Genomic DNA, 27,572 nt, shown 5'->3' with positions numbered 1-27,572 from the left:
GAATGGAAAAAAAAGCATCAAATTGTAACATGTACAGGTACAAATTTCCTGTAATGAATGTGATCATTACATATCCCTAAATGTACCAATAAACTTAACTAGTTTATAAACACAGGATGCCAAAGCCCCTACATCTCCTGGACCCAGAAGGGCACAGGATGAGGAGGATGCACCGTGATAGCAGACGCCGCAGGAGTCCCCAGCTCGACTGGGGAGCCCCAGTGAGTGAGCAATGTAAGAAGCCGGGAGTCCACGAGAGGAGACAGAGGGACGGTGAAAAGCAAAGAGCCTCCTCCTTGGAGCAGAACTGGAAAATCATCCCCACTCATCCAGGTGACCCTGGACACAAGCAGAGACACTTGTGTCACCAACAGAGAAGAATGAGATGTGGACAGTCTGGCTCTTTTGGTCCACAGATCGCCTCCCACTTACAAGGGGAAGGAAAACACCGATGATGCAGAGAGAATTGGCCCAAGATTTTAGCCACATGATTGCTTCCTGCCACCAAAGGGAGCTGTGTCCCTGCTGGACCTGACCTGGGCATTAAGCCCTCCAGGAGACAGAGAAGTAGCAACCAACTGTGTGCTCATGAGGTTTTGCTGGGGACCTGAAATACATTCCCAAGACATTTCAGAGATGGCTGACAGAACTGGGACTGGGGTCACACTGTTAAAGAGTTCCTCAGGACTCAGCCTCCCACCAGTCACGCAGTCCCCAGCCCCCGACACCTCTGTTATCTTCAGCAGAACCCACACCCACTCCTTGGATGACTCCCACAGGGAGCGCAGAAGGGGTGCCTGGGGCTCACCTCAGGTGGTAGGTGCACTTCCATGGGTGTGTAAGTGGGCCAATAGCCCATGGTGAGAATGTTCACCGTGAGGTCGATAGGGCCTGGGGCACTCTGGTTCTGCATGTGCTAGGAGAGATAGTGAAACCCAAGACAAAGCAATTATCGTAAAAGCATGAGAAATAATGAGCAGAAAACTTTAATTTTCAAAATAAACTTTCAGAAATTTCAGCATTTGCATTTATTGTGCTCTTCTGGTCCCCAGGACATGCTTCCCTTGGGTCAAATCCTATGTCACCACTTCATAGATTATGCCACCAGTGTGACACACTCCAGGCTGCTTCACCCAAAACAACCTGCTGTTTCCCACTTTTTCTTGGTGGTACTGGCAATGGAAAATAGACCTTGCACATGTTAGGCAAGCATGTACAAAATGAACTACACCCCAAGCCTTTCAAATGTGGCTTTGAAAGTAAGCCTGGATGAGTTGCTCAGGCTGGCCTTGGACCTGTGACCCTCCTGCTTCAACCTTCTCAGCAGCTAGGAACACGGGCTGTGACTTGGCCCTGGCTCCACTCACCTGCTTGAAGTGAACCATGATGTCCTTAGAAAGCTCCATGTCCTTGAACATGCCCTCCAGCTTGCTGGTGAAGGCGGCCCCACACTCTGTGATACGTGAAGGGCCAAGTCAGAGGCAAGGAAGGGCCCGCCCCAGGGCAGGGCCCGCCCCGCGCTCACCGTGCTTCAGCTTTGACAGCATCGACTTTTCTGCATCCACCGAGGCACTTTTCCCAACAAGCAGTCTTTTTGCCAAGTCTTTCTTATAAAACGCTTCAAACACATCTTTACCTGGCAGAGCCAAGGGGAACAAGGTGAGCATTAGATGCCGGTGAGCTGCATACATGTGAACAAGTCCGGGTACCCAGTCCAGCCAGGCACAATGTCGGAGCTCACCGTGGATAAACCTGAACAGGATCATGATCTTGTCCAGGATTCGCTCCAGCTCCTCATCGGTCGCTTCCTTGTTGCCTGCTCGTAACTTGGAGTCCACATGCTTGGCTGCAAGAGTAAGAGCTTCATTAGAAAGCAGTTGGGTACAGTTGGGCAGAGCACCCTCCAGGCATGCAGAAGGACAGCATCCTGTTCCAGCACTGCCAAAAGAAAAACAAACTCTGGAGAAAAAGGGTGTATTTCATTTCTTCTGACAACAGCCAGGGCCTTTTTTGAACACTCTTGCAAGACAGAAAGCAGAGGCCTGATGTGCTCAGGTCGTGGGGGAACAAATCCTCCCAAGTTGAACTACGCCAAGGACTGAGTGTTTAATGAAGCAGGTGCCTTATTTTTCCTAATTCCAGATTAAACAGAAAACCTGCACCAGCTGCTACATACAGTACTTTGGTTCTGCCCCATGACACTACCACAGAACTGGGACCGGGCTCTGGAGTCAGAAACTCAGAGCTGATTTTCTCAAACAGAAACTTTTCTGATGTCCCCAAGTGATTACAGCCAAATATCAATGAAGGGACTAAAGCATTTTACTTGGGGCTTCTTGCTCTGAGCAGCACAGTAGCCCAAAAGGTGGTGGCTGCATGTGCACATGGTGGCCTCAGAGACTCCCTGAGACACAGCCCAACTTTGCAAAGCCCTGATTCACAGGAGGTCAGCGTTCTCTTCAGTGAAGAAACCAGTCAGTAACATGGCCCAAAAGCCTAATTAAACTCCCTTTAGTTTTGCTGTTCCTTTTATTGACTTTTTCCTCTCTCACTTTATTTGGAATATTTTGAATTTGCAGAAAAGTGGCCAACTGCCTAATGACTCCAGGCACATTGTACCCCAGTCATCACTTGCACACCAGAATCTGTATCCCTGATACTGTAGTTTTTTTTTTTTTTTTTTTGTCTTTTTCCTTTTTATCAGTACTGGGGAATCAAACTCACAACTGCCTGCTTGCAAGGCAGGCGCTTACGCTTATGCCACTGAGCTAAATCCCCAGCCGATATTGTAGCTTTTTATACCTTTAAGTTAAAAGAACATTTCTACTTGCCGGTAAGAGTTTATGCCTCCTAAAATGTTACCTGTATCTTACTGTGAACTACAGTAATAGTGCACAGTGGTAGCTCACAACCTGCTCCATCAGAGCAAGTCCATCTTATGTCAGCCTGGTGACTAGTGAATATCTCAGCGGGGGATCACTGAGATGGGGTCATGCTCATATGCGGAGGCGTCCGTACTCCATGCCATTTCTGAGAATTCACTTCCTGCCCCAGGCAGGATGGAAACCAGTAGAGTCAAGACTTTCCAGAAGACAGCTCCAGAGCTCTCAGTCCAGGAACACAAACTAGACTAACCCTTGCTGGTCCTGTTCTCCTATGAGGTCAAGCTCTGACTACCAAATCTCTGTCACATTGCCCCTTGCACAGGCATGTAGGTGTGCACAGGTGTGCGTCGAGAAAAACCCTTCCCTCGACCCCGTAAAGAGTTTAAGCCCTGAAGCAAGCTAATAATCCTCCCCAGCTAATCAAGTGCCCAGGACACCGCTGCACTACCGATCAGCTCCGCAGGCTTGTTGGGCCTCTTGTTGATGAAGGTCTCAAAGGACTCCTTCATCAGGTGCACGAAGCGCTCGTTCCGCTGGAAGCACACCTCCACCACGTGGTCCACCCTGTCCTTGAACTCTAGCAGGTCCTGCACCATGTCTTTATCTTTCTCGGGATTGATGACAATCGTTGTCCCAAAAGTCTACAAAAGCAAGGTAGTGCCAAGTCAGTGACACGTTTAGGAACAGTGCTCCTCTTGCACTCTGGTGGCAGCCCTGGCCTTGCTGTTTGGTGGCCCGGCACCCTCTGCACTGTGGCCATGAGAAGGTCTGTGTCCCTTCAAGGCAGGTGGTGTGGGGTGCTGGGTCCTGGGCCTGCCCCAGGCATCACTTCTGCAAGGCAGGGCGCAGACACATTAGGGAGGCCCCAGAAGTTGTGCACGGCACTGCACTGGCATCTGCAGGATGCAGAGAACACCCAGATACAAGGCAATAAACCCACATATGGGCTGCAGACAACTAGCCACACTGCAACAGGAAGCTCCCCTATAAAGGCACCACTGGTGAGCAACACAGACCTCGGCTGAGAGGTCTGAGAGACCATGACTGCGGAAGGAAGCTAGGGGGGTGTTGAAAAGGCACATAAGCAGCTGCTTTGAGGTCAAACGTCCTCCTGCATGGGTCTGTCACTGTTGGTATTATCTCAGAAAATCTTACCTTAGGAAAACATTTACACAGGTGATTTCCGGGAAGGGGCAGACCCCGCCCACCAGTTTGTGGGAACATGTGGCTCTCATAACTGTGTTACTGGTCCACAGAGCAGTGTTCCAGTGCACCCCACCCAAAAATGTCCCCAGACAGTATGGCAGGAATTCGGAGACCTGCAGTACCTTGATGTACTCGCTCCAGTGCAGCAGCAGGGCCTGCTGTCCACCCCGCACTCGGCTGAAGAGCTGGTACATCTGTGTGAGGTCAGGCACCCGGTTCTCATCCAGCAGGTGGTCCAGCCCTAGGATGGTACAAAAAGGTCATGGCAGGAAGTCAGCGCTGCTGCCAACCAGCTGCCACAAGGTGGCACTCCAAGAGCAGCACGGAGGGGAGGCCAGGTGCCAGGCCCTCCTACCCAGCAGGCAGGTGTCCTTAATATCTAGGTAAGTCTCGGTGGTTACTCCCACTTCTGAGTGTGCTGCAGGACTTTCCAACTCCTCACATCGTGAAAGCTCTCTTATCTCACAATATGGGCAGCAGCAGAAACTGTTTACATCGACAGCTTGACCTGGGAGACTCAGGACCTAAGTCATTTCTGGTTTAGTTTACCTTCCTGATACAGTAACTCTGATTTTTAGCTGATTAATATTAAACATAGTAAGCTGTGCGAGAGAAATTACTCATTGTTCATTCGGTATTTTGATGTGTATAACACATATTTTGAAGTTTTGGCTATTTTAGGTATTTCAATTTTTTTTAACAGTTAAGAGAGACTTTATTGTACTAGCTACAATTACAGTGCTTGTCGAAATGAAAACTGAAAATAAGTATACAAAATGGTTGATTACTAGTCGTATATTGAAAGCAGAAAGAGGTTCCACAACACCAAATAAACCAGTTCTGAAGTTTCCCCAAGATAAATAAAGTTTCCCCCAAAACAGCTCCAGCTTCATCAGTGTTTATCAAAATACAAAGGTATTTCAATTTTATAAGAACTTCCTATAACCATATCACACGCAGCAAAGCTTGGTTATGGCTCTGTAAACAAACACTATTTTCTGTTAAATGACACTGCAGTGAAGCACAGCAGAAAGCTGTGAGTTCGGAGGCTTGGAACCCTAGTTTTCCCTGGCAGGTGGGGATGGAGCAGAGACCAGGGAGCCTGTGAGCGGACCAGGACCCGGAGCTCTAGCTCCTTCTGTTATTTTTCCAGCCTACTTGAGTTTCCAGGTGCAAATGAACTTTTTGTCTTTTTCGTGTAGTACTGGAGACTAAACCTGGGTTAGCTCCATCACTGAGCTACATTCCTAGCCCTTTTTTTTTCATTTCGAGATATGGCCTGGCTAAGGTATCCAGGCTGTGCCCAAACTTGTTACTCTCCTGCCTCAGCCTCCTGAACAGCTGGGATTATACGCAGGAGGCATCAGATCAGCAATAAACTTGTTAGTACAAACTTAACCTCCTTTGAATCCTAAGTAATGTTTTTACAGGATTTAAAAATATATACCTTTTATACTTTTAAAAATACTTATAATAAAATTTAGGACAGACTTTTACAAATGTAACTATCTTCCTGTAAAAATTTCACTCATCAAATTATGCACTAAAACAATTTATGCAATTTTTTCTGTTATTTACTTGAAGTCCTTTATTTTCTTTATGGAGTGACTACTGTTTTTTAAAAACAATGACTACAAATTCTGAATACATTTGTTTCTAGGCAGACAGTAAAAGAAGCTCTCATTTATGTAAAAATACACCAGCACACACAGGCTTGGACCCTGGCTCAGCTCACGACTCAGGCACCAACATCAAGCTGTGTGAGCCTAGCTTCTTTTTCGTGAGCTGGGGACCACAAGCTGGGCGACAACATCCCTCTCCTCCTTGGGAGATTTGGCTGGCCCCAGCTGCTGGTGTCCACTGCAAGGGCACGAGTGCCCGGCAGAACAGAGCAGAGTAGAACCCAAGCAGGACACATGTGGGCACAGCTGGGGAAGGCTGCAGCCTCCACACAACCAAAAGGACCTCTGGACGGTGACCTTGAGCACTCTGGTTACAGAAAATGACATCAGGAATTCAAGGATCTGCGCTGCAGGCAGAGCCAAGGCCTCACGGTGACTCCCAAGCAACCCCGCAAACAGCCACCCCTGCTGCCCCACTGCTCACAACGCAGTCCAGGTGCGCAGGTGACAGGAACCTGTGACTTGGTATCTCCCTTTTCAAGAATTGGTAAAGGACAGCCTTTCCCCTCCTCCCCATTGCCCATCGAGGAGGCTGTGAAATCTGGCATCCACACCTGCCAAGCCCGGGGTCTTCACCTAGATCAACTGGCTGGAAAGTGTGAGTTGGGAGACTGGTGCCAAGTTGGGGTCCACATACCCCCGACGTCCATGGTAGAAGAGGATAGTCCTGCAGGGGCAACTGGCTAGGATTTCAGCAGGAAGTGCTCTCTTAGGCCCCACCCCACCCACTCTTGCTGATTTCTTAGGACAGTAATGAGTGTTGCCTTCCTCTGTGAGTAGGGACTGGCATTTGATTTAATTATGGTTCAGGAAAACCCACCTTTCTGCAGAATTGCTGTCAAGTGCTCTCCTAGTAGCTGCTTCTCCACACAAGCAATCAGCGGTTTCCTACAAAGGCAAGAAAGAATAAGCATCAAGAACAGGGGCAGGGAGAGGGCAGGGTGGGGCTAGTAGGCGGCTGCCACAGGCAGGACCCAGGTTGCAGCACACACCTCCTCCTGCTGCTGGGCTGAGGTGCTCTAGCACACTTGTGAGCTAGAAGGACAGCTCTGCAGGTGGACCAGACCCCCAGATGTGGGCACCCGCAGGAAGGGGCACCCAGACAACAAACCAGGGCGCCCACCTCCCCCAGTGCACTTTCTGTTGGGGAAGCCCAGCGCTCTCAGAAGCCTGCAGGGAATCCAGTCTGGTTTTGGCCTGTGGGCGCAATCTTTCTCTCTGAACTACCTTCTCCCTCAGCATTTCCGCTGGCCCCTGCCCTGCTGCTGGCAAGTCTCTCTGCCCTCACTGTTCCAGTGTCCTCAGAACCAGCAGGGCCCTTGTACAATGGCCCAGCCACCTGCACCTGCTTCCTGGGCACTGGCCCATGAGCGTCTCCCAGAACAGGTCATCCCAGTGTCCTCAAGTCCAGCCAGTGCAACTGCCACACCACAGAGTACACAGGAATACTTCCTGGTTTCCTCCTCTGTTACCCACAGCTCAACTTATCTCTGTTTCTCAGTTCTCTTCAAAGATCAGAGCATCTGCTTTATCTCAAGGATCAGTCCCTGAGGCTCCTTCCCAAGCCTTCATCTCAGTTTAAGAGGAGATTTCAGAGTATGTCTCAAGGTAGTCATGCCGGCCCAAGGAGACATAGGGCCAATGCTGCAGCCTGCAGCTCCCTGGAGCTTCTGCCTGGCCTCTGTGGGTCCTTGTTAGGGTTTGTGCCTAAATATCCCCCCAAAGTCTTATGGCACAGTTTTTTGGAAGCAGCTGAATCTAGCGTGTGAGAGTGATTTCTAGTACAATGCTGGGATTAAGCAGGTGACTGCTGCATCAGTCCGCTAACTGGACTGGCATTACCATAATCAGTACAATGCATACTATACATAAGGGACAAAAGAGGTTTGTCTATCTCCCTGTCCCTTTTGCTTTTGCTATCTTCTGCAGCCATGAACTGCTGCCCCTCTGCGATGTGCCACCCTGCCACAGAGCCAGCAGATTATGGACTGAAACCCCTACAAACTGTGAGCTAAATAAAATCTTCCCTCCTTCAACTCTGGGTGTCAGGAATTTTGTTTCAGCAATGACAGAAAAGTGACTAGGATAGTCCTCTTCCCTCCCATGAACTGTGGTCCGACAGTACCCATTGAAATCCCCAGGCCAGCCTGCCTTGCCTGCCTCTGCCTCTCTGGGACTCTGCTTCCTTTTTCCACTGTGTTTTGTGAGCCCATCCCTGCAGCAAGGGGCAGCCTCTTCAGGTATGACCACCGGTCTGTGTGCCGTGCCTCTGTTCTTCCCCACTTCATAGGAGGAGGTGCCACATACCTGGCCCACACATTCTGTTTTTCCCTAACTCTTCCCCACCTGAGGCTAGAAAAAGAAAGACAGAAAGAAAAAACAGGCAGCAGCAGCATAACAACTGCAGCCACTAAGATGTCTAACCAAAGTGCCCAACTGAAACAGCTGGTCAACATTCATTCCACCAGGGTAAGCAATGGGTCCCCATCTCCACAGTGAGAAGAGTATTTGCAAATGCTAAACGATGATAGACAATGTACACAAAGTGCACCAGGAACAAAAGTACTCCCAGGTACCATCCATTTCAACAGCCAGCCACAAGAACACCTGCTGGGGATGCCACCAATGGCGACACTCACTGTGTGCTGTGGTCCAGGTATGTGATGACACGGTCACCCTCTTCTTCCAAACGCTTGCTCACGTGGTTAAGATATTCTGGAACCTTACAAAGAAAGCACCACGACACAAAGACTTTTTGTGACCCAAGAAATGAAGTTGTTTCTCTCATAAAGCAAAACAAACAAAAAACCTTCACACCTGTCAGCCAAATAGGAACACACTTCCAGGGAGTGAGGGCTTTAGTGGCCTGGAGTGCATCTTGCCTCCAGTTCAGGACCTGGGCCTCCCTCACTGCCCTTCAGGCCATGAGCCCCTCCGGGGCCACGCTGGGAGCGTGCTAGTACCTGGGCAGGAGGGATGTCTCACACTGGGCTGGCTAGCAAAGCTACCAGCAGGGGACCAGAGCTGCTTCATGCATTGAGTGTGAGGTACAGGGAGGTGGGACTTTCTTTGGAGCCAAGTGGGCAGGGCTGACCCTGTGAGATGACACTGTTGCCACCATGGCTCCCCTGAGAGCTGTGCTGCCGACCTGAGAAGCTGGGTCCTGGATGGGGCCATGTTACAATTACATACACTTTTCTATGTGGAATTCTTTTCAATGGTTCCTGCACAGATGACAAGTTTACATGGATTTTATCTTTCATATTTAGAATTTATTCGTTATCTTCTTGTATAAGCTTGAGGTTCTTCATTATTTCGGAAACTACTTTTCTGGGATTTTTTGCCAGAAGACCAAGTGCTTCTAAGCTAAGGTGGAGAAATGTCATTCTCACTACAGTGAGAAGGTAGGTCACTACTGGGGACTCTGGTGAGACTGCAGCTTTCCCTGACTCTCAGTCGCAGGCCCAGTGTGAGAAGAAAACGTTGTGGGGGCTGGGGATTTAGCTCAGTGGCATAAGCGCCTGCCTTGCAAGCAGGCAATCATGAGTTCAATCCCCGGTAGCGATAAAAAGGAAAAAGACAAAAAAAAAAAAGAAAAGAAAAGAAAACGTTGAGGAACACTGCAGAGAAGCAGCCTGGAGACACAGGACAAAGCAATAGCAGGCACCTGTCTCACCTCGCGCTCCTGCATCAGTCTTTGGCCTTCTGCAGCATATAAGCAATTAGTCTCTTCCAAAAATTTCACTTCAAATGAGTCTTTATACACCTAGGAAATGAACAGTTATTGACCGATCCAGAGGCAGCACCTGTAGGTCCCGCTGCCAAGCCGGGCTGCCTGTGCTGCCCCTGCCCAGCACTGGGCCCTGCACCTATGGGGCAGTGGCTCAGTCCCTTGGAGGGCGCTGTGTACCTCGTTTCTGTGAGGTTTTTGCTTTGGTTTTTTGAGACAGATCTTAACATGTAGCACAGGCTAGCCTTGAGCTCATGGCAACCTTCCTGCCTCAGACTCCCAAGCACTGGAGTTAGAAGAGGGCACCACTTTGACTAGTGTGGCTGGTGTTTCTTATATGTGCAGCCCATATTTCTTTCCAGTTTGTCACCTAGTTTTATCTTTATGACATACTTAACTTGAAAAAAACCAGCCATTTAAGCCGTCTTCTCTTCTGTGGCAAGCAGTGCAGTGCTAGCATAGGGCCACGCCCTCTGCATACCCTGACGCAGGCCGGGAGGCGGCAGCCCACCTGGAGGTCCGAGAGCATGCTCAGCAGGCTGCGCAGCAGGCTCCTGTCCACGGCCTCCCCACTCCGCTCCCGCTCGATCAGCAGCAGGATCCCATCAATGGTCTTGCTCTGCACCATCTTGTCGCTGATGATGTGGTTTCTAAACAGCTCCAGCCCCATGTCCCTGGGTAACAGTGACCACAAAACTGGACTTTGGTTCTGCTCTTCCAGCCCTACCCTCCACTGACCCTCAGCAGATTTTCACACCACACACCCTGGAGGCCTCTTCCAAGTGCTCGTGTTGAAAAAAATGATGAAAGAAAGAAAAAATGCAAATAAAGCTTCTGCAAATAGGAAGGGGAAGAGGGGATGAAGGGAGGGGAGAAGGGAAGGAGGAAAAAACCCCCAAGATCTACCGCATGCAGGTGCAAATTTCCTGTGGCTAATGGGATCATAGTGTACACCTAAAACACTCGCATATGCTGAATCTTCAAAAGTGCTCCCGGTGGGCAGGCTGGGCTCTCTTGTCCACAGCTAGGCCCATGTCACAGAAGCCACTTGTCTACCTGACATGTCGCACAGTGGACTCATGGCTCAGCCAATGGCCGCCCACTCTTTCCAGGTACCACCGAAGTGTCATGGCCCACAACACTGCCACAGGGCTTCTGGGCACTTGGCCTCCACCCACTCCTTGGAGCCAGGCCTGCACTGTGCCTCTGTCAGGCAGAAAACTCACCAGGGAAGGGGGACATTGCTGCGCCTGCTCCTCATGGGCACCCAGCTGACAAAGCCTGGCACTCCATGCTAAGGCCACCTGGATCCCAGGTCTGTACATGACCAGGGCAACATAATGTCTGCCCAACAGCTGCAACAACACAGACATCCTGGCCAGGCTGGGCAGCAAGAAGGACCACTCACCAGATGGAAGGGAGCATGGAGTTCTGCAGGACATATGTGCGGTCGAGGAACAGGAAGATGCTCCTGACCATGATCTGCAGGCCAAAAAGGTTACTCAAGTCATTTGATGAACATGCCATTTGATATCAGACTTTTATTCATGCAGTACTAGCCATCTCCAATCTAACTGGACTGCTGCTTCTTAATGGAGAGAAACTGCCTAGCAAGACCCTCATTCTTGTGAACTTCATTCTGTCTCCAGTATCTGTCATCTCTTTAACCTAACAGCCCTGACAACAGTATTAGACCACTTAGCTTAAAGATGTCTTCTGCACTCTTGCTGTTTCCTAACTGCCAAACACAGCTCTCAGGACTGCGGCTCCTCCAGGCTCCTAAAAAGCCCCAGCCCTGACCCAGCTCAGGAACGCTGTTACTACCTGGAGCCTGTTTCTCTTTTCTTTCGTCCGTCCGTCCGTCCGTCCGTCCTTCCTTCCTTCTTTGTGGTGCTGGATGTCTGAACCTCTCATGTGGCAGGCAAAGGCTCCACTACTGAGCTACGACCCTGCCCTCACTAGCTTTTTAAATCTGCTTGGTTCCTGTGGGTTGTGCCCACAGCCACTCCCGTCACCACCCGCCTGGCTGCACCAGAGACCGAGTCAGACCACAGCAGACACCAGCAAGCTACCGACATGCAGTGGCCCCAGTGGAATCCACACAGAATCAGAGCTGCGGGAAAGGTGGTGCTCACCATCTGTCTGCAGTGGTCTTGCCAGCACGTGTTGATCTTCTTCAAGAACAAGACACTGTCGAGGGAATCTGTGGAGATCTGCTAAGGAAAATCTCAAAACACAGGCCTTACGGTCACTGCAATTCCCACCTGGCCCTGTTCTGCTCTCTGCTCCGCACTACACAGTATCACTTAGCCAAGAAGTGGCAGCAGAAAGTACATGAGGGGCTACAGAGAGCTGCCTACCTGTCCACCACACAAGGACCTGTGAGAAGGCGCTGTCACCAGCAGGACACAGTGCTGCCCAACACTGGGGCCTTAACCTTGAGCCTCAGCCTCAGTTCAAGGCCCTCAGCTTTCACAGCCCACCTACCTACTGCACAGCACTTAGTGACAGTGGCCCAGGTGGACTGAGGCCAACAGCTTCCAAGTCCCCATGCGGCTTTTAGTTAGCATCCCCAAGTCCCAGCCATTGTACATGTACCCCACCCCGCATGGGGCTGTAGTTGCCTCATCTCTCGCTGACCCCTCTGAGGGTCCTATATCCTGCACCACTTATTGCAGTGCCAGCTGGAACAGAGGCCAGGACACAGTGTCAGATGGAACTCTGGTGGACGGCTGGCCAGGAGGAGGCCAATTACCAACCACACAGAAGCCAGCACCAAGAGTGTGTGGCAGAGACTGGGGCTGCCCAAGACCCTTGGAAGGGATTCCCCAAGACAAGCTCAAGCGGTTGCAGGATAGAGAAACCAGAATACAAGTTCTTAGAGCAAGGCAACTTCAGTTGCTCCCAACTGCTCTGCCCGCTTCACAGAATAAGAACACAATAGCCCATTTGGGCGGGTGGTGCTGATGTCCTGGGCTGTAGGCTTCAACCACAGGGCCAGGGTGAGGCTCATTCAGACAAGTGTATCCTCTGCAGCAGAAGGCAGCCTCCGAGAGGGAGGAGAAATTCAGGGTCAACAGCACAGCTATCTTGGTCAGGACAGGGAGACCCCCAGAAAGCACACCCAGGAGTTGAGAAATAGGCCTGGTGAGGACCCAGCATGCAGAGTACTTTCTTAAAAGTCAGTTACAAGGGCCTGGGGATATAGCTTAGTGGCATAAGTGTCTGCCTGGCAAGCACAGTCAGGTCATGAGTTTGATCCCCGGTACCAAAAAAATAAAAAAGATAAAATCAGTTACAGTGGCCACCACTTCCAGGACCGGGAGCAGACAGGATGCACAGAGGAGATCTACCAACTGCCCATGGTGTCTACACAGCTTGGGATGGGCCCTGTCTATAGAGTCTCAGGCCTCAAGGAAGAGACCCACAAGGTGCTATGGTATCTACACACCCTGCACAGGCTCCATCAACAGTCCTGGGCCTCAAAGAGATCCACCAGGCGCATACAGGACAGGCTCTCTGTGAGGCTTATGCCTCACTGGCGTCAACTCAACACCAATGCCATACCATGGGGTGGCTCAGGTGTGGCAGGTGCTCACGGCAGAGCTGAGCAGAATCTGGCATCCCAGAGATGCACAGAGTGCAAGTGTTGGTCCGCAGAGAGGGTTTCCACGGTGAGGGCCCTATAAAACTGCCACAGGCTTCCCTAATCATCTCCTGCTACTGCCATGAAGCATGCCTGCAATGGGAAGCAAGCACCACAGCATAGCACAACACCTGCCAAGCTCCTTGGCCAGGCATGCGGTGTGTGGGGTAGGAATCTAGCCACCCTGGCCCAACCCAAGGCAGGTGCCCACGTCCACTCCCTTCATCACTCAGCCATGGCTACCTACAGGTGGGATCTGCACAGCCCCAGAGGGCAGGCAGGCTCTTCAGGCAATGTGGAAACACTCACACACGGACAGATTTCCTGCCACAAAGCAGGTGTAAAAAGGAAGCAAGCGCTTCCTGACACAGGGCCAGAAAGGTGATGGTGAGGAGTCCACACCCCTCGATGGCTGGTCACCCCACTGTTGAGATCCACCGCTATTTGGGCTGTGCCCTTGCTGGCTGCCAACCAACGTGTCCTGTTTCGCTGGGTGCCTTATCTGACTGGGTCCCCCTGTTACCACTTTACCATGTTGTTTACCAATGTTTTGTCTGTTTAGTTTTCCTCTTTGATTTCCATCTGCCCTACTGACCTACACACAGTAGGGTCCTCAGTTTCCCCACCAGGAGACACAACCGGTGTGGGTACTACACCATGAGCTGCACACTACTATGCAGGCATGCCCTTCTGCACAGGCAGGAGGCTAACCACAGTACGTGTCTCTGAATGCTGCCAGGAGTACTGGGGACAGCAACATGTCAGAGATGGCTGTAGTGCACCAGGTGCTCCAAAAGCAGAGGCTCCTTGGTGACTTACACATCCTCCAAGGTGTCCAGGACATGACTTTCTGTGATGCCTCATCACTAGACCCAACGCTGCCTGGGGCAACCTAAGTGGCAGCACCAGGAGGTTGATCAGAGAAGGAAGATGCCAGGGATGTGTTTGTTCTTTACAAGTTAGGCTCTTGAACAGCCAGGCCCTTGGCTTGATCAGCCACAGATCTGATGCCTGGTCAGGCAGCAGCTGGGCCTCCCTGAGCGCACATGTGTCTGTGCATGTCACACATGTTCCTGTGTTGCCACGTATTGCTGTCCACACATGCCCGTGTGTGTACCTGTCCATGTGAAAGAAATCTCCTGTATTCTGTGGAGGGCATTACCAACAGCAGGGAGCCTAGTTTGAAAGGCACGAGATTTTACCAAACACAGGAAGGAGGAGGTAGAGCTGGTGCCTGGTGAATCAGTCACACCTGAGCAGGTTCCCTGCCTGGGTGTCTATGCTGGTCCATGTCTGTGGGACTTCTTACCACCAGGATGTAGTGGGTGGAAACTCGCAGGCATTCTGTGTCTTACACAGTGAGCTGCACAAGCACCAGAGCAGCCCCAAGGTGAGGGAAACATGAACACATCTGCCTCTGGAGAGGCTTTGTGCTGCTCCTGGTTGTGAAAGCCCTTCTACATTACTGCTTTGGTGGAATAGGCTGAGCACTCCACACTGCCCTGTCCCAGTCCACAAACATACCGGTAGCCTCCCCCTCGCTCGGTCTTGCTGTCCAACCATTTTCCACTCCCTGGGCATCCTGTACCTAGCAACAGCACTTCTGCCCACAGGCTCCTCTCGCAGCTCTGCTGGCCTGCTCAGACCTCTGTTGTCTTCCATTGGGTTCTCTTCCCAGCTGTCAGCCCTGAGAATTCTCTTGGAGGTTATCCTGACCCCTCTACAGTACCACAAATGCTTCATTCAACTAACAGTCACCCTGGAACATCCAGTGCAGGGCAGACAGGCCCTGTCTTCCCTGCCATCCTGTAGCCTAAAAGCCCCCGCTGAATCTTCACTATCAGACAGAGCCCTGACTTTCCAGGTGGGCGGTCTCTACCCTCCCAACTTGAGTCTCCCTTGTAGCTCCGTGATGCCATTCCTGTCCCGGTGTTCTCTCCCAGATCCTTCTGGTGCCTCTGCACAGGCTGCCGTCTGACTCCCTGCTTCGCGTCCTCTTCTGCCCTCAGTTCCACTCATGTCTGGGAGCCCGCACGGATCATGCCGGTCTTGTGCATCCAGCCTGTACATGCCCACAGTTAATGCTGTCTGGGGCTCTCACTGTCCAGCTCTCCAGCACCACTGACCAGGTCCTTTCTTGCACTTAACTGAACTCAAGTTGGCTACATGGGACACTTACTGTGCTCAAGTTTCTGTTGCCTTCTATGATGCTGGCATGGCTCTGTCACAAGGCCAAGGAGTTGTTGTGAACCCTGGCTGCACTGTGTGGCTGTTACTCCCTGGAGGGTGGCAACTGGGCTTGACAGCTGCTTGCTGAGTGATGGACAGATGAGCATGTCAGACAGCCCACGGGGAGGGGTCAACCAACAGAGGTCAATGCAAGCGGTGATCAAAAGATGGTTTCAGAGCAAATCAGGATTAGGGCTAGCAGCAGCTGACTGGTGACAGTTGTGTCCTGGAACACTGCAGGCTCCCAGGACAGGCCTTAGTGGGTGCAGGCTTTGTGCTCCTCCCAGGTACTTTCTGAGACATGGTGTACATCAGTAAGACACCAAAGACTGTGATGGCACTGCCACCATGCCCATCATCGACATCTGGTTCACCAGCCCTTTGAAATCCAGCCCCCTGACCTCCTGGCTGCCCAGAGGCCTGGAACAGTAACATTGCACAATGAGGGCTGAGAGGAGGACAAGCTCCTCCCACCAGCGCTCCTCCCTCTGTACCGAAGACACAGAGGCCCAGAAGAGCATAGTCGCTAACACTGGCCCACAGGGACCTGGATGGCTTAGTAATGGAGGTGAGTAGGGGCAGGCTGAGGCCAGATTAAAGTTTTAACAGGATGTAAGTAGCTCATGGCACACAAGTCACAGATGGTGTGGAAGCAAATCCTAGGCTGCCCTCTCTCCTGCAAAGGTATAGGCCCCATGGCTTGTCTAGATGTCCCCTAAAAGCTTCATGCGCTCACAGGTAGGGCTCTGGGGTATGATACTTATCAGTCTTAGCTAGGTGTGATGCTGGGAGGTGAAGCCTGGTGGGAAATTGGGCGTCACTGTGGGCGTGGCCTGAAAGGATAATATATATTCCTGCTTTCTGCGATGCTTTCTGCCTGCCAGGCCTCTCTGCCACGTGCCACGCTGCCTTGGAGCCAGCCAGCTATGGAGTGAAATCTCCAAAAACTGTGAGCCAAATAAACCTCTCCTCTTTTAATTGGTGAGTGTCAGGTACTTTGTCCCAGCAACAAGAAAGTAATCAAGACAGACAGTGACCAGTGGAGACAATGCCAGCAGCCAGGTTCCCTCACAATCCCAGCCAACCTAACACAGGCTCTCCTACCAGCTGGCAGCAGCCCAAATCTGTGAGCAGAGCCCAGGGGCTGCATGTGTCATCTACCTGCAGGAGCCAGGGAAGGACCCGCCCCAGGAGATACTAAGCAGGGACTGGGTGGCTGCCCCCACCTAGGAAACTAACACAGATGATTTTCCTAGAATAAAACACAATTCAAATGTAAAAGACATTTTAGAACTTCTAAGTATTTCAGCCATGTGCAATTAATAGTTTACCTTTCATTTGTATTAGCAACTTAAGTTAAATTCTAAACACTGCACATACGTCATTAATGAAATAATGAAACAAGTTAAACATTTTTGCTTTGTAAATAATTGAATTTAAAGAACGTAGCTTTACTATCAAGGATACTCATCCACTCTTTCTCCTATTAATGTCCAGTTCTAAAAGGTTTAGGGAACGAGGAGAAACCTCACACGCCAAGGAAAGGATATTCTCGGAATGGGAGGATCTGGGCCTGCACGTGGTCCTCACAGACCTGGCGCAGCTGCCTGTAGAGCGTCGGGGAGACTTTGTGTGAGCACAGGTTTTCCACCGCCTGGAGCCAAAGGAAGCAGTTATTCAGCAGAGCCAGAACTCAGCATTAAACCCTACCACTGTGCGAACAGACAGGCCTCTTCGCACAGCCCCTTAGCTAAAGTAAAGCGAAGATTGCAGGCCTGGTCTTACAGCATCCTGGGCCCTCTCAGAGCCTTGGCTTTGTCCCCAGGAAGGCATTTTCCAAAAAGGCTCAGGTACATAAGTGGTCTGGACACCCAATGCTCGCAGTGACCCCTCCCTCTGACAGGCACAGAAGCGAAGCAATCACATCCCTGAGCAACACAGGCCAGCACGGACTGGGTCCTGCATGTCTGCTGGCTGGGTGTATAATTCACTTACTATTTCTGGCCACATCACAGATCAAATGTTTATACACGCTGACCACTTCTAAGAACATTTCCTTTCAAGTCTTATGTACAAAGCCAGAATCTCCTTCACTGCAATGTGAAATATTATAAACAGAAATGTGGTTTTTCTAATTACTAGTTTTGAATGATTCAAAAAGCACGTGGGCTGGGACTGCACAGGAAACAAACTAAGAATCAACAAGTCAACAAACCTACAAAATGGGAAAATAGTTTGCCTGGCATTCCTTAGACAAAGAACTATTTTCTAGAACATATAACTCAAAAAAATTAGACCTCTTACAAATATAAAAAAACGGGCAAAGAAAACGAACACTTCTCAAATAGCCAATAAATACATGAAGGACTGTTCAACATCCCTGGCTATTAGAGGAATACAAATTAAGGCACTATTCCATCTTATCGCAGAAAGAACAGCTGTCATCAAGAAATCAAATAACAAATGCGAGCAGGGATGTGGGGCCAAAGGGACTCTTCACATTACTGGTAGGAATGTAAACTGATACAACTACTACAGAAAGCAGTATGAAGAGTCTTTGAAAAACTAAAAACAGAAATTCTATTCAACCCAGCTACCTCCCCAACCCATTGAAGACATCCTATGACAGTGATACGTACCTACCCATGTCTATAGCACCACAATTCATAACAGCTGAGCCTTGGAAGCAGCCTGCATGTCCACCCACAGTCAAATGGATAATGAAAACATATTCATACACAATGGAATATTAACCGTCTCATAAAGAAGTGTAAACAAGTCACTTGTAGGACAATGGATGCACCCTAAGACCACAATGTTAAATGAAATAAATCAGACACATACACTTAAATAGCACATGGTTTCACCTATATAAGAAACCTAAAGTAAAATAATAGAAGTAAGGAGATAGGTCTTTCTCAAGAGGGAAAAGGATCAAGAGCTAGAGAGGGAGGGAAGGGAAGGAAAGAAAAGAACGGGTGAAAAAAAGAACCGCACAGTGTTCTGCACACAGACCGACTCCCTACGAGGAATCTAAGTATCACGGACTGCGTACACATGTTGACAAAGAAAATTGAAAAAACAATGCAGGGACACACAGAATGGACACACATTAGAAAAAGAATCCAATTCCTAACTCCTCTGGGATTTTCTCCAAGGAAAAAAGGTGAGCTAACATTTTACAGACACTCGCCACAGCAGTATTAAGAGTTACTGACTCCAATGCTCAACATCAGAACTGCTACATAGCCTGCTGACCTATATTAAGTATGTTGCTGCTTCCACACAGAACCCGTGGATGTTTACAAAGATCAACAGAAGCAGAATAACAATAAACATGATAATCTGTGTCCTAGGGACTATCAGTGTAACAAAACACATATGCTGCTCCCACCTTTCTTAGAATAGAAATAAGGGTCCCCTTAGGGGCTGGGGATTTAGCTCAGCAGCATAAGTGCCTGCCTTGCAAGCAGGCAGTCCTGAGTTCGATCCCTGGTACTGATAAAAAGGAAAAAGACAAAAAAAAAAAAAAAAAAAAAAAAAAAAAGAAAAGAAAAGAAATAAGGGTCCCCATCGGCACTCCGCACTCACTCTCAGCCCCTTAACTGAAGGCCTCTCCACCCAGACCTGCCGCTCCCTTCTCTCCGGAGACACAGATGGCATGCAGCAAGGCCTCTGCCCCAGGGGTCACTGGTCAACGCCGTCCACACAACGTTCACAGAGGAAGTCTGAGCAGGATACTTGAAGACAAGTGTTTTCCTTGGCAAGAATCAAGATAAACCTCCTGGTGTGCAATCCTCACACACAGCGACTCCCTGGCACAGCCTTCCAGAGGTGGACACACTGTGGGGGAGTCTAAGCCTGCTGCCAGGCAGGTGTGACTCCACAGGTGTGCAGAGGTCCGCTTCATCCTTGGCACTGAGAGTCTGGGGATCTTTTGAATGTAGGCACCATCTTCCTGTGACAAGTACCTTGCTGCCCTAGAATGGCCGTTTGTCTACCCCAGGCCTTGCTGGAAGGAATCTAGAGTCTCTGCACTGTGCAAGAACAGCGTGACACAGGACATCCCCGCTCCAACACACACTTTCGTTTCTAAGGCCTCCTCCTGACACACGAAAGACCTACTTAGCCAGGCACTGTGTGGCCAAGTTAGCATGCTGCAATCAGCACTTTCAAGAATCACAGCAAGCTTGGCACAGTGGCCCACACCTGCAATTCATGCTACCAGGGGGCTGAGGCAGGAGGATCACAACTCCAAATTCAAAGCCATTTTGAGCAATTTAGTGAATCCCTGTCTCAAATAAAGGGCACATGCAGCTCTGTGGAAGGGCCCCTGAGTTCTATCTCAGAGCTGAAAACCAGTTATGACAGAGATGTGGGACTGGATCCAGTAACTGGAGGTAAGAAAGCAGCAGCATGTGTAGTCCACCTGCTTACATGTCCCCACACAGTCTCTCCTCCCAGCAGGTCACACCAGGGCCACAACATCAGGAGGTCTGCCCCTCATGTGTGGCCATCAAAGGGGCAAAGTGGAGGGAGGTGTGGGGTGCAGCATCTAGCACCAAGAGACTCAGAGCTAAAGACAAGGTCCACAGAGAGGATGTGATTGTGAAGGGAAAAGCAGGCCAACACTAAAACAGTCACCAATAGGTATGGTAGGGAGATAACAAATCCCCATGCCTCATCCCCCAAGCCTTGGGAGAACGCCATAAACACCCTGTGTACCAGGCCTGGTGAACTGTTACAGAAAAGAACAGGCCAGGGGGGTGGAAAAGTACATGACTCCACTGCCCACTGCATGGCACACACAGGCAGCAGCAGGGGTGTGTCAAGGCTGATGCTCTCGGGGTACAGGCCTGGCACAGGACTTGATGCTGCCCATAGCCACGGGTGCTAAGAGGGCTGGACTCTGGCTCCTGGTGGGAGGAATAAGCAAATGGTGGTGCAGAAATCAAATCGGAAGGGACGCCTGGAGGAACCTCTCAGTAGAATGGCATCTATCCGAGAGGGGGCTGCTGTGCCCATGGTATGTGATACTGCCTGTCTCCTGCGCTCGTCTACCTAGGTGCTCAATTCGTTCCTGATCAGTAATATTGGCCCATTAAGTAACAAGTACAACACTTTCTAGGCTTTTATACTGCAGTTTTAGCAACCCTGTTAACAGTCAACACATGCCTCTTCTCCTACCCGACCTCCCTCCCCAAGGGCCGCTGACAGCCAGCCAGCTGGGCTTCCCTCAAGACACAGCATGGCTCGGACCTTTCTGAGGGCTGCTTTCCTCTGGAAGCCACTTGGCCTTCCTCTGACACTCCAGCAAACACAGCTTTCAGGGCACTACTGTCCTGCTGTGCTGACAGGACCAGAACTGTGGACCTGAGGCACAGAGCACGGGCACAGAGTACTGCTCAGCAGGCATTCACTGCAGACTCCTTGGAAGCCAAAGTCCTTTGCTCCCCATGAAGGAGAGCTTAGTGGTAGCACATGTGAGACTTCTCATCTGAGCTGTGATCCAAAAGCTAAGAACTCAGAGAGGAGATTCTCCATCTCCTGAAGCAGGGGCCTTGCCCCACAGTTCCACAGAGTTTACACCGGGGGTGGGCAAGAGATGAAACTTCTCAGTCTCCCCCAGATACCACCAAACCCTCCAAACTTCGATGAGAACAAGATCTTTCACATAATGCCACACCACCTGAGTGGCTGGGATTCCATCCTGCATCACCAAACAGGACATACTGCCTGCCTGAGACTAACACCTGTAAACGTGTGCCGCCCTTCCCTGGCACCTCTGCAGAGGCACAAGGACAGACACTAGTGTGCAGGTCACAGGTCCCAACGTGAACCCAGTGGCCCACAGATCCCTGGAACATGACAGTCTCACCTGATAGAGGCCCTACACCTCCAAGCTTCTGCACAGACCCCCTGGATACCTGCAGATATCATTCATGACACTCAGGGACCAATTTTTGAGATGTACACATGGCATGGCTAAGTATTTTGCTATTTTAGGAGAAAATGATGGGTAATTAACACCTAATGGTCCACTGTCTACAGGAAAAGGAATGGCAGGCTTCAGTTACAAAGTATAATATTTTACTAAATTAAAAGCTTATGATTGCTGAGGTACTTGGAGGGATTTTTGCTTTTGGTTAGAACGCAGTAAAGTCATTAGATTCACATTTCTATAGAAAAAAACAAAAACCAGACAAAATATCCAAAGCAGCAGGCTTTGGGGGCTCTGGTGGACAGTGGCCTTTGAGGCTGGCTGGAAAGAGCCGGGCCCTCTGCTTTCCCTGTGGGCAGTTTGCGAGGCTCCAAGAACCCCTGGAGGTGAGGACTTGGAGGACCCTGGACAAGCAGGGCTATCTTCAGGGACTGCAAACACTCACCCTGAGGGTGTGGCCATCACACACAGGTTCAGAGCATGCAAGGAGCAAACCACTCGGAGCCAGGGTGAAAGCTACCTGGAAGTTGGTGGCAACAGTGTCTGGAGAGCCACAGCATAGCATCAAGGGAGGTCCAATCTCAGCACTGGGGACAGCCAGTCCCAAACACGACAACACTCTGGGCCGGCCTAACGAGACTCAAAAGGACCAAATAGTTCCAAACAACTTACCTGTGCCTGGAACAAAGGTCAAGAACACTTGCAGGAAAGAATATGAGCACACCACGTGGCATCTACATCTGAGATCAAGCAAAGACCACCAGACATGATAGCAGGAAAACAAACCCTTAATGAGGAGAAAAAGTCAATCAGCCAAAAGCAACCCAGGACTGACTCAGTCAGAAACCAAGACAATAAACTAATGGTCACTGGTGGGCATGGTGAGACATGTCAGTAATCCTAGCACTCAGGAGGCTGAAGCAGGACAATCACTATGAGTTTGAGGGCAGCCTGTGTTACACATGAGTTCAAGGCCAGTGAACTATATAGGAAGACCCTGTCTCGAGGAAAGAAAGAAGAGAAAAGAAAAAAAAACTGGCCCTGAATCAAGGCCGGCAGCTTCCTGACGCTGTTGGTATCAAGTAGGAGCCTAAAGAGATGTCTTTCTATGGTATGTTGGCTATTTCAGAACTTGGGCAGTTAAATGGTCAATCAGAAACAGCTTGAAGCAACCCTCCCCACCCCTTTCCCACTGTGAGAAGCTGTGAGCATGGCAGGCTACATTGGACCAGGACAAGAGCCATTGGCACTTGCTGGGACCTGGAGCTCCGGGAAACCAAGCAACACCACCACCACTCCCCCACCCCCATGAGCAAGCTGTGTGGCAGGCTACGGTGGCCCAAGATGGGAGCCACCGGCATTTACTGGGACCCGAGCCATGCTGGGACTTGGAGCATGGGAAAACCAAGCAACCCCTCCCCCACTGCCTGTTTTGTTTTGTTGAACTTCAATATACATGAAAGTATGGCCAGCTATTTTGAAGAAAACGAGAGACACTATGACAGCCATTAGTGACTTCCCTATTGTCTGGTTTTGAAGATCTAAAACGCCTTCCTCATTCTGTTCCAATCAGTTTTATACTATGTTGTTTTGCGTGAATTCTCTGTATGTGAAGACGTGAACAACTATTTGGAAGAAAACAAGAGACAATATGATAGATATGAGCACGCCACGTGGAAGATCTCAGATTGTCTAGCTTTGAAATTTATATCTCTTACATTGCTTTCTTATGTCCTATTTTGTTCTGTTATGTTGTGTTTACTTTTATCCCTTTTAAAATAAAAAAAATTTTTAAAAAACCTACCACAAAGAAAAGGGAGGTTACAACTGAACTCAGTGTGCCCAAAGGTTAAACAGAAACACAGGAAATGTGCATACAAGTGAGGAGGGCAAAGTGTGAGACAAACCCATACCAGGTGGCAGTGACAACAGCTAAGACGCAGAGAATCAGACACCTGGAGTGAAGATGGGCCAGACAGCCCAGGTGGATACAGGACACTCATATAATAAACCTCCCATAAAGGAAACCCTGGGGGCTCCACCACAGGGCATCTTCTTGAGCACCTTAAGAACTCAGTGCCACACAAACTCCAGTGCAAGTGAAGAGGATAAAATACTTCCTGAAACTCAGGAAGCCAGCATTACATTGGCACCAAAATTGTACGCAGACTAAGAAAAGAGCACACCAAAACCCGTGGTGAATGCAGATGAACAAGTAATAAAAAGCAAGCACATGGAATCCAGCAGCACATAAAGAATACAACCTGACCAGCTAAGATTTAGCTCAATAATGCCAGATTGGCTTACTGCCTGAAACAGAAATCAATGAATATAATGAACATGCTAACAAACAAATCACAAAACTCCTCAAGATGAGGAAAAAGAACTCTCAAACTGGGAACAGAGCATCACATGCAAGGTGAAAAGATCAAAGGTTTCACTAAGGTCAGCAAGAAGACCAGTAGACTGCTTTCCCCACTGACTAATCTGAGGTCCCTGAGGTACTAACCAACATGATGAGACTAGGAAAGGAAACAACAGGTATGCAGGTCAGAAGGGAAAAGCAAGCCAGCCTCTATTCACAGAAAGGAATGTCTGTCTAAATAGAACATATGACAGAATACACAAAAAATCTACAAACAAGCAAGGTCAGCAAGACAATAGGACACAAGCTCAATATATAAAAATACAGGCCATTTCTCTACAATAGTGAACAACAGTAACTGAAATTTAAAGTACAATGTACAAAACATCAATATGAAATCAATTGGATGCACTAGTACAGGTCTGTAATCCCCGCATCTGGGAGATTGAGGCAGGAGGCTTGCAAGCTCAAACCCAGCCTGAGAAATCTTGCAAGTTAGAGAGATGCTGGGATGTACCTCAGTGTGAAGGCTTTGGGCTTAATGCTTAGGACCACATGCGTGTGCGCGCGCGCATGCGCGCACACACACACACACACACACACACACACACACACACGAGGCAAATTTCACAAAAGAGGTAGATCTGAAACTAGAAAACGTTGCTGAAATAACAAAGACCTGAACACAAGCTATCCCTATCATAATCAGCTCAGAACTGTTGCTATGTCAATTCTCTCTACCCCATCTACAGATTCTACACAACAATCAAAATTCTACCAAGCTTTTTGGTAGAAATTAAGATTCTAAAATTCATGTGGAAATACAAAGGACCAACCTTAGTCAAAACGACTTTGAAAAAGGGTTATGTCAGAGGGCCAACACACATTACACCCTTCCTAGACGGGCAGCTGCTGTTTAACAAAGAAGCAAAGGCAGTTCAGTGTGGAAAAGACAATCAAAAAAAAAAAAAAAATCACACACACAAAAAAAACAATGTCAGAACTGAACATTTAGAGGCAAAAAATGCATTTTGGTTTATATATCACAATACATACAAAAATTTTAGGTCAAAACCTGAACCTTTAAACTGTCTGTAATACAAGAGAAAATTTTTGTGATTTTAGACTAGGGCAAAGATATTTTTACACACTAAAAGCACAACTCATAGAGGAACAGCTGATATGTTGGACTTCAAAACTTAAAACTAATGGGGCTGGTCATGATGGTGCAAGTCTGTAATCTCAGCACTCAGGAGACTGAGGCAGGAGGATTGTTGCAAGTTCAAGACCAAAATAGGGCTACAAAGTGAGCTCAAGACCAGACACTGTCTCAAAAGACAAAAACAAACAAACAAAACAAAAACCTTACAATTACTGCTCTTCAAAGCTCATAAGGGAATCAAAGTACAAACCAGAGACCAGAAAAAAAATATATACAAGGCTTATACAGTGCTGTATCTAGAATACACACTAAACTCAGATACTCAAAAATAGGAAAACAAACAACCTGACTTAAAAAATTAACAAAAGATTTCAATAGATATTTCACCAACGAAGGATGGAACTGGAACTAAACACATAAAAAAAAAATTGAAGTTTGGTTCCTAGGTAAAAAGATGCTTAGTATCCATTGGAAAATGTAGAGTAAAACTACACATTTATGTTGTTGTTTTCAGGTTTGTTTTCCTGGTGACCAGGGATCGAACTCACGAACTCATGCTTGCCAAGCAGGTACGTATATCACTGAGCTAACTCCCTGGCCAAACTACACATTTATGAAAACAGCCAAAACTGCAGACTGCTAATACCAAATGCTGACAAGGATGTGGGACAACTTAACTTGATACACACTGCTGGTGGAGACACAAAGGTCTGGCTGCTTTGGAAAGTGGAGACTTCTTGTAAAGTTCAAAATACCCTTACCATGTTACCCTGATGATATCTAGGCATTTTGCAGAGAGGGAAGAAAAATGGAAGTCCCTATGATGACTTATCAAACATCCATAACAGCTTTGCTCCTAACAACCAAAAGCTAGATACCAAAATGCCCACAAACAGGTGAAGAGATAAGCCAATTTTGGTAAGCCATGCTGTTTAGTGATAAAAAAGAACAGATTTTTATCATGGTTTGAGTCTTAAAAGCCAAATATAACACAGAGCAAAAAGCACGATTCTATTTAAATGACTAGAAATGGCAAAATAGTGTCTGAAAACAAATGCGACTGTCAGGAATAGGAGAGGGAAGACGACTGACTTGCCCAGGTGGCCGGGAAGTATCCAGGTAATGGAAATACTCGACTTCCTGATTGAGGTGTTGAAAACAGCAATATATGTCTGTTCAAACCTACTAGAGTATATGTTAAATGTAAATGGTACCTTAATAAAGCTGATTAAAAAATACAACCAACTCAAACACTTAAAGAACAGCTATGTACGCACCAAACTTCAGTACACGCGTGTTTTGGGTTTTAGGTTTTGTGACATTCGAATATACATCACATACTCTGGACACAGGATCCAAGTCTAAACACGAAATTCATTTATGTTTCACATACTCCTCATACATATAGACTGAAGGTAATTTTATAAGTTTTTCCCATCTTTGTTTTGACTGCAACATGTCACATGAAGTCAGGTCTGGGAATTCTCCAAATTATACCATCATGCTGCACATAAAACCTTTTGGACTTCGGAGAATCTCAGAGTTTTGGATTAGGGATGCTCAAGCTGTAGTAGTTTTCTTTGGGTGGTGGAGATATAAGAGATTAAAGTTTCCTTTTTTGTACTTTCTATAATTTTTATAACATACTCTTTTGTGCAACCAGGAGAAAAATTTAAATTCAAACCTCTCAGAAGAAATAAATGTGCTTTGATTACCTAAAAAGTAAAGTTAGATACTTAATGGAACATTACTTTATAAAATGATCCCCAAAAATCTGCTTTGAGGGAAATATCCACACAGCAAGTGTACTTCTGGCCATCTTCTCCCCTTCTTTAGAAATAGTGTATCACTACTCTCAGTATACCTGTAACAAAACCTGCAACCCTAGTCTGCATTAATTAATCACAAAGTACAACAAAGAGGCCAAAACACGCTCTGGGAGTGAGTGCTGCTGTAGTGTGTACAGCAGTAAGTTCTATGCGCAGCTCGATGGAGTTCCAGCGGTGACTCGCCGCGCGGGTGGAGGCCGTCAGGGCCCCGGGTCGGTTCCAACCTCCTCGCGTGACCGCGTAATGACGCGACCATCTCCTCCTGGGGACACCCGCGGGCTCACCTGGTACAGCTCCTCCAAGTTGTACCTGATGGACGTGCTGCCCTGGATGGCCTGCACTGCCTCGTGCAGCTTCTGCCACGTGTCCTGCGTGTAGTTGTCCGGCAGCCGAGGCCTGTCTGTGGGGACGGAGGGTCAGCGGCCGTGGGGACGGGACGGCCGGGCACCGGGGGACAGTGGGGAGCCCCGGGACAGCGGGGAGCCTGGGGACCCGGAGGTCGGAGCGAGGCAAGTCGGGTACCGGGAACCTGAGAGGCGGGGACTTAGGGGGAGCCCAGGAATGGAGGACCAGGGAGGCCGAAGACTCGAGGCCGGGCCCACGCGCCCCCTGCACCCGCGCCCCACCTCGGAAGTTCTTGATGACCAGCTTCCTGGAGCCGCCCGCGCCTCCCGGCTTGGCGGAACCGCCCGCCAGTGTTGCGGGCTTGGTGAGGCCGTTGGTGCGGCCCACGAGCGCCGAGACGCTGCCCTTCCGCGGGCCCTCGTCCGCCATAGCTCGGCTGTGCCGCCCCGCCCCGCGCCCGCACTGCCCCGCCCGCGCCCGTCCGTGCGCGCGCCCGCGTTAACCGCCGCCGAGCCCGCCCTGCGCGCGCCTGCGTCCTGGGAGAGTTCGGGG

The 27,572-nt window shown here is 49.2% G+C and overlaps 1 protein-coding gene and 1 non-coding gene across 3 annotated transcripts in view; one reads left to right on the top strand and one right to left on the bottom strand.

Moving 5' to 3' along the window:
* Cul4a (cullin 4A) overlaps nt 1-27,456 on the bottom strand; it is a 35,061-nt gene extending 7,605 nt beyond the window's left edge. The window contains exons 1-15 of one of the 2 annotated variants that reach the window (XM_003477568.5): nt 27,302-27,456; nt 26,960-27,075; nt 16,929-17,032; nt 11,639-11,708; nt 10,912-10,985; nt 10,015-10,177; nt 9,450-9,539; nt 8,413-8,495; nt 6,594-6,661; nt 4,214-4,332; nt 3,334-3,526; nt 1,742-1,846; nt 1,526-1,636; nt 1,368-1,453; nt 809-916 (exon numbers count right to left, since the gene is read on the bottom strand). In XM_003477568.5, the coding sequence (XP_003477616.1) occupies nt 809-916; nt 1,368-1,453; nt 1,526-1,636; nt 1,742-1,846; nt 3,334-3,526; nt 4,214-4,332; nt 6,594-6,661; nt 8,413-8,495; nt 9,450-9,539; nt 10,015-10,177; nt 10,912-10,985; nt 11,639-11,708; nt 16,929-17,032; nt 26,960-27,075; nt 27,302-27,449 (1,638 nt within the window). In that variant the 5' untranslated portion in view covers nt 27,450-27,456. Of the gene's footprint in view, nt 1-808; nt 917-1,367; nt 1,454-1,525; nt 1,637-1,741; nt 1,847-3,333; nt 3,527-4,213; nt 4,333-6,593; nt 6,662-8,412; nt 8,496-9,449; nt 9,540-10,014; nt 10,178-10,911; nt 10,986-11,638; nt 11,709-16,845; nt 16,865-16,928; nt 17,033-26,959; nt 27,076-27,301 lie in introns of those variants that run through there. The other variant, XM_063247061.1, reaches the window with a different exon arrangement.
* On the top strand, nt 22,355-22,493 carry LOC111753857 (small nucleolar RNA SNORA2/SNORA34 family). Its single transcript, XR_002788635.1, has one exon. It is a non-coding gene; the product is annotated as a small nucleolar RNA SNORA2/SNORA34 family (small nucleolar RNA).
* Nucleotides 27,457-27,572: the final 116 nt, after the last annotated feature.

Source organism: Cavia porcellus, unplaced genomic scaffold (assembly GCF_034190915.1).
Source record: "Cavia porcellus strain 051 isolate PalLab524CR breed Dunkin Hartley unplaced genomic scaffold, mCavPor4.1 scaffold_4, whole genome shotgun sequence".
Classification (NCBI taxonomy): domain Eukaryota; kingdom Metazoa; phylum Chordata; class Mammalia; order Rodentia; family Caviidae; genus Cavia; species Cavia porcellus.
The sequence above is the reverse complement of the archived record's forward strand: the minus strand, read 5'-3'. Positions and strand labels throughout refer to the sequence as shown.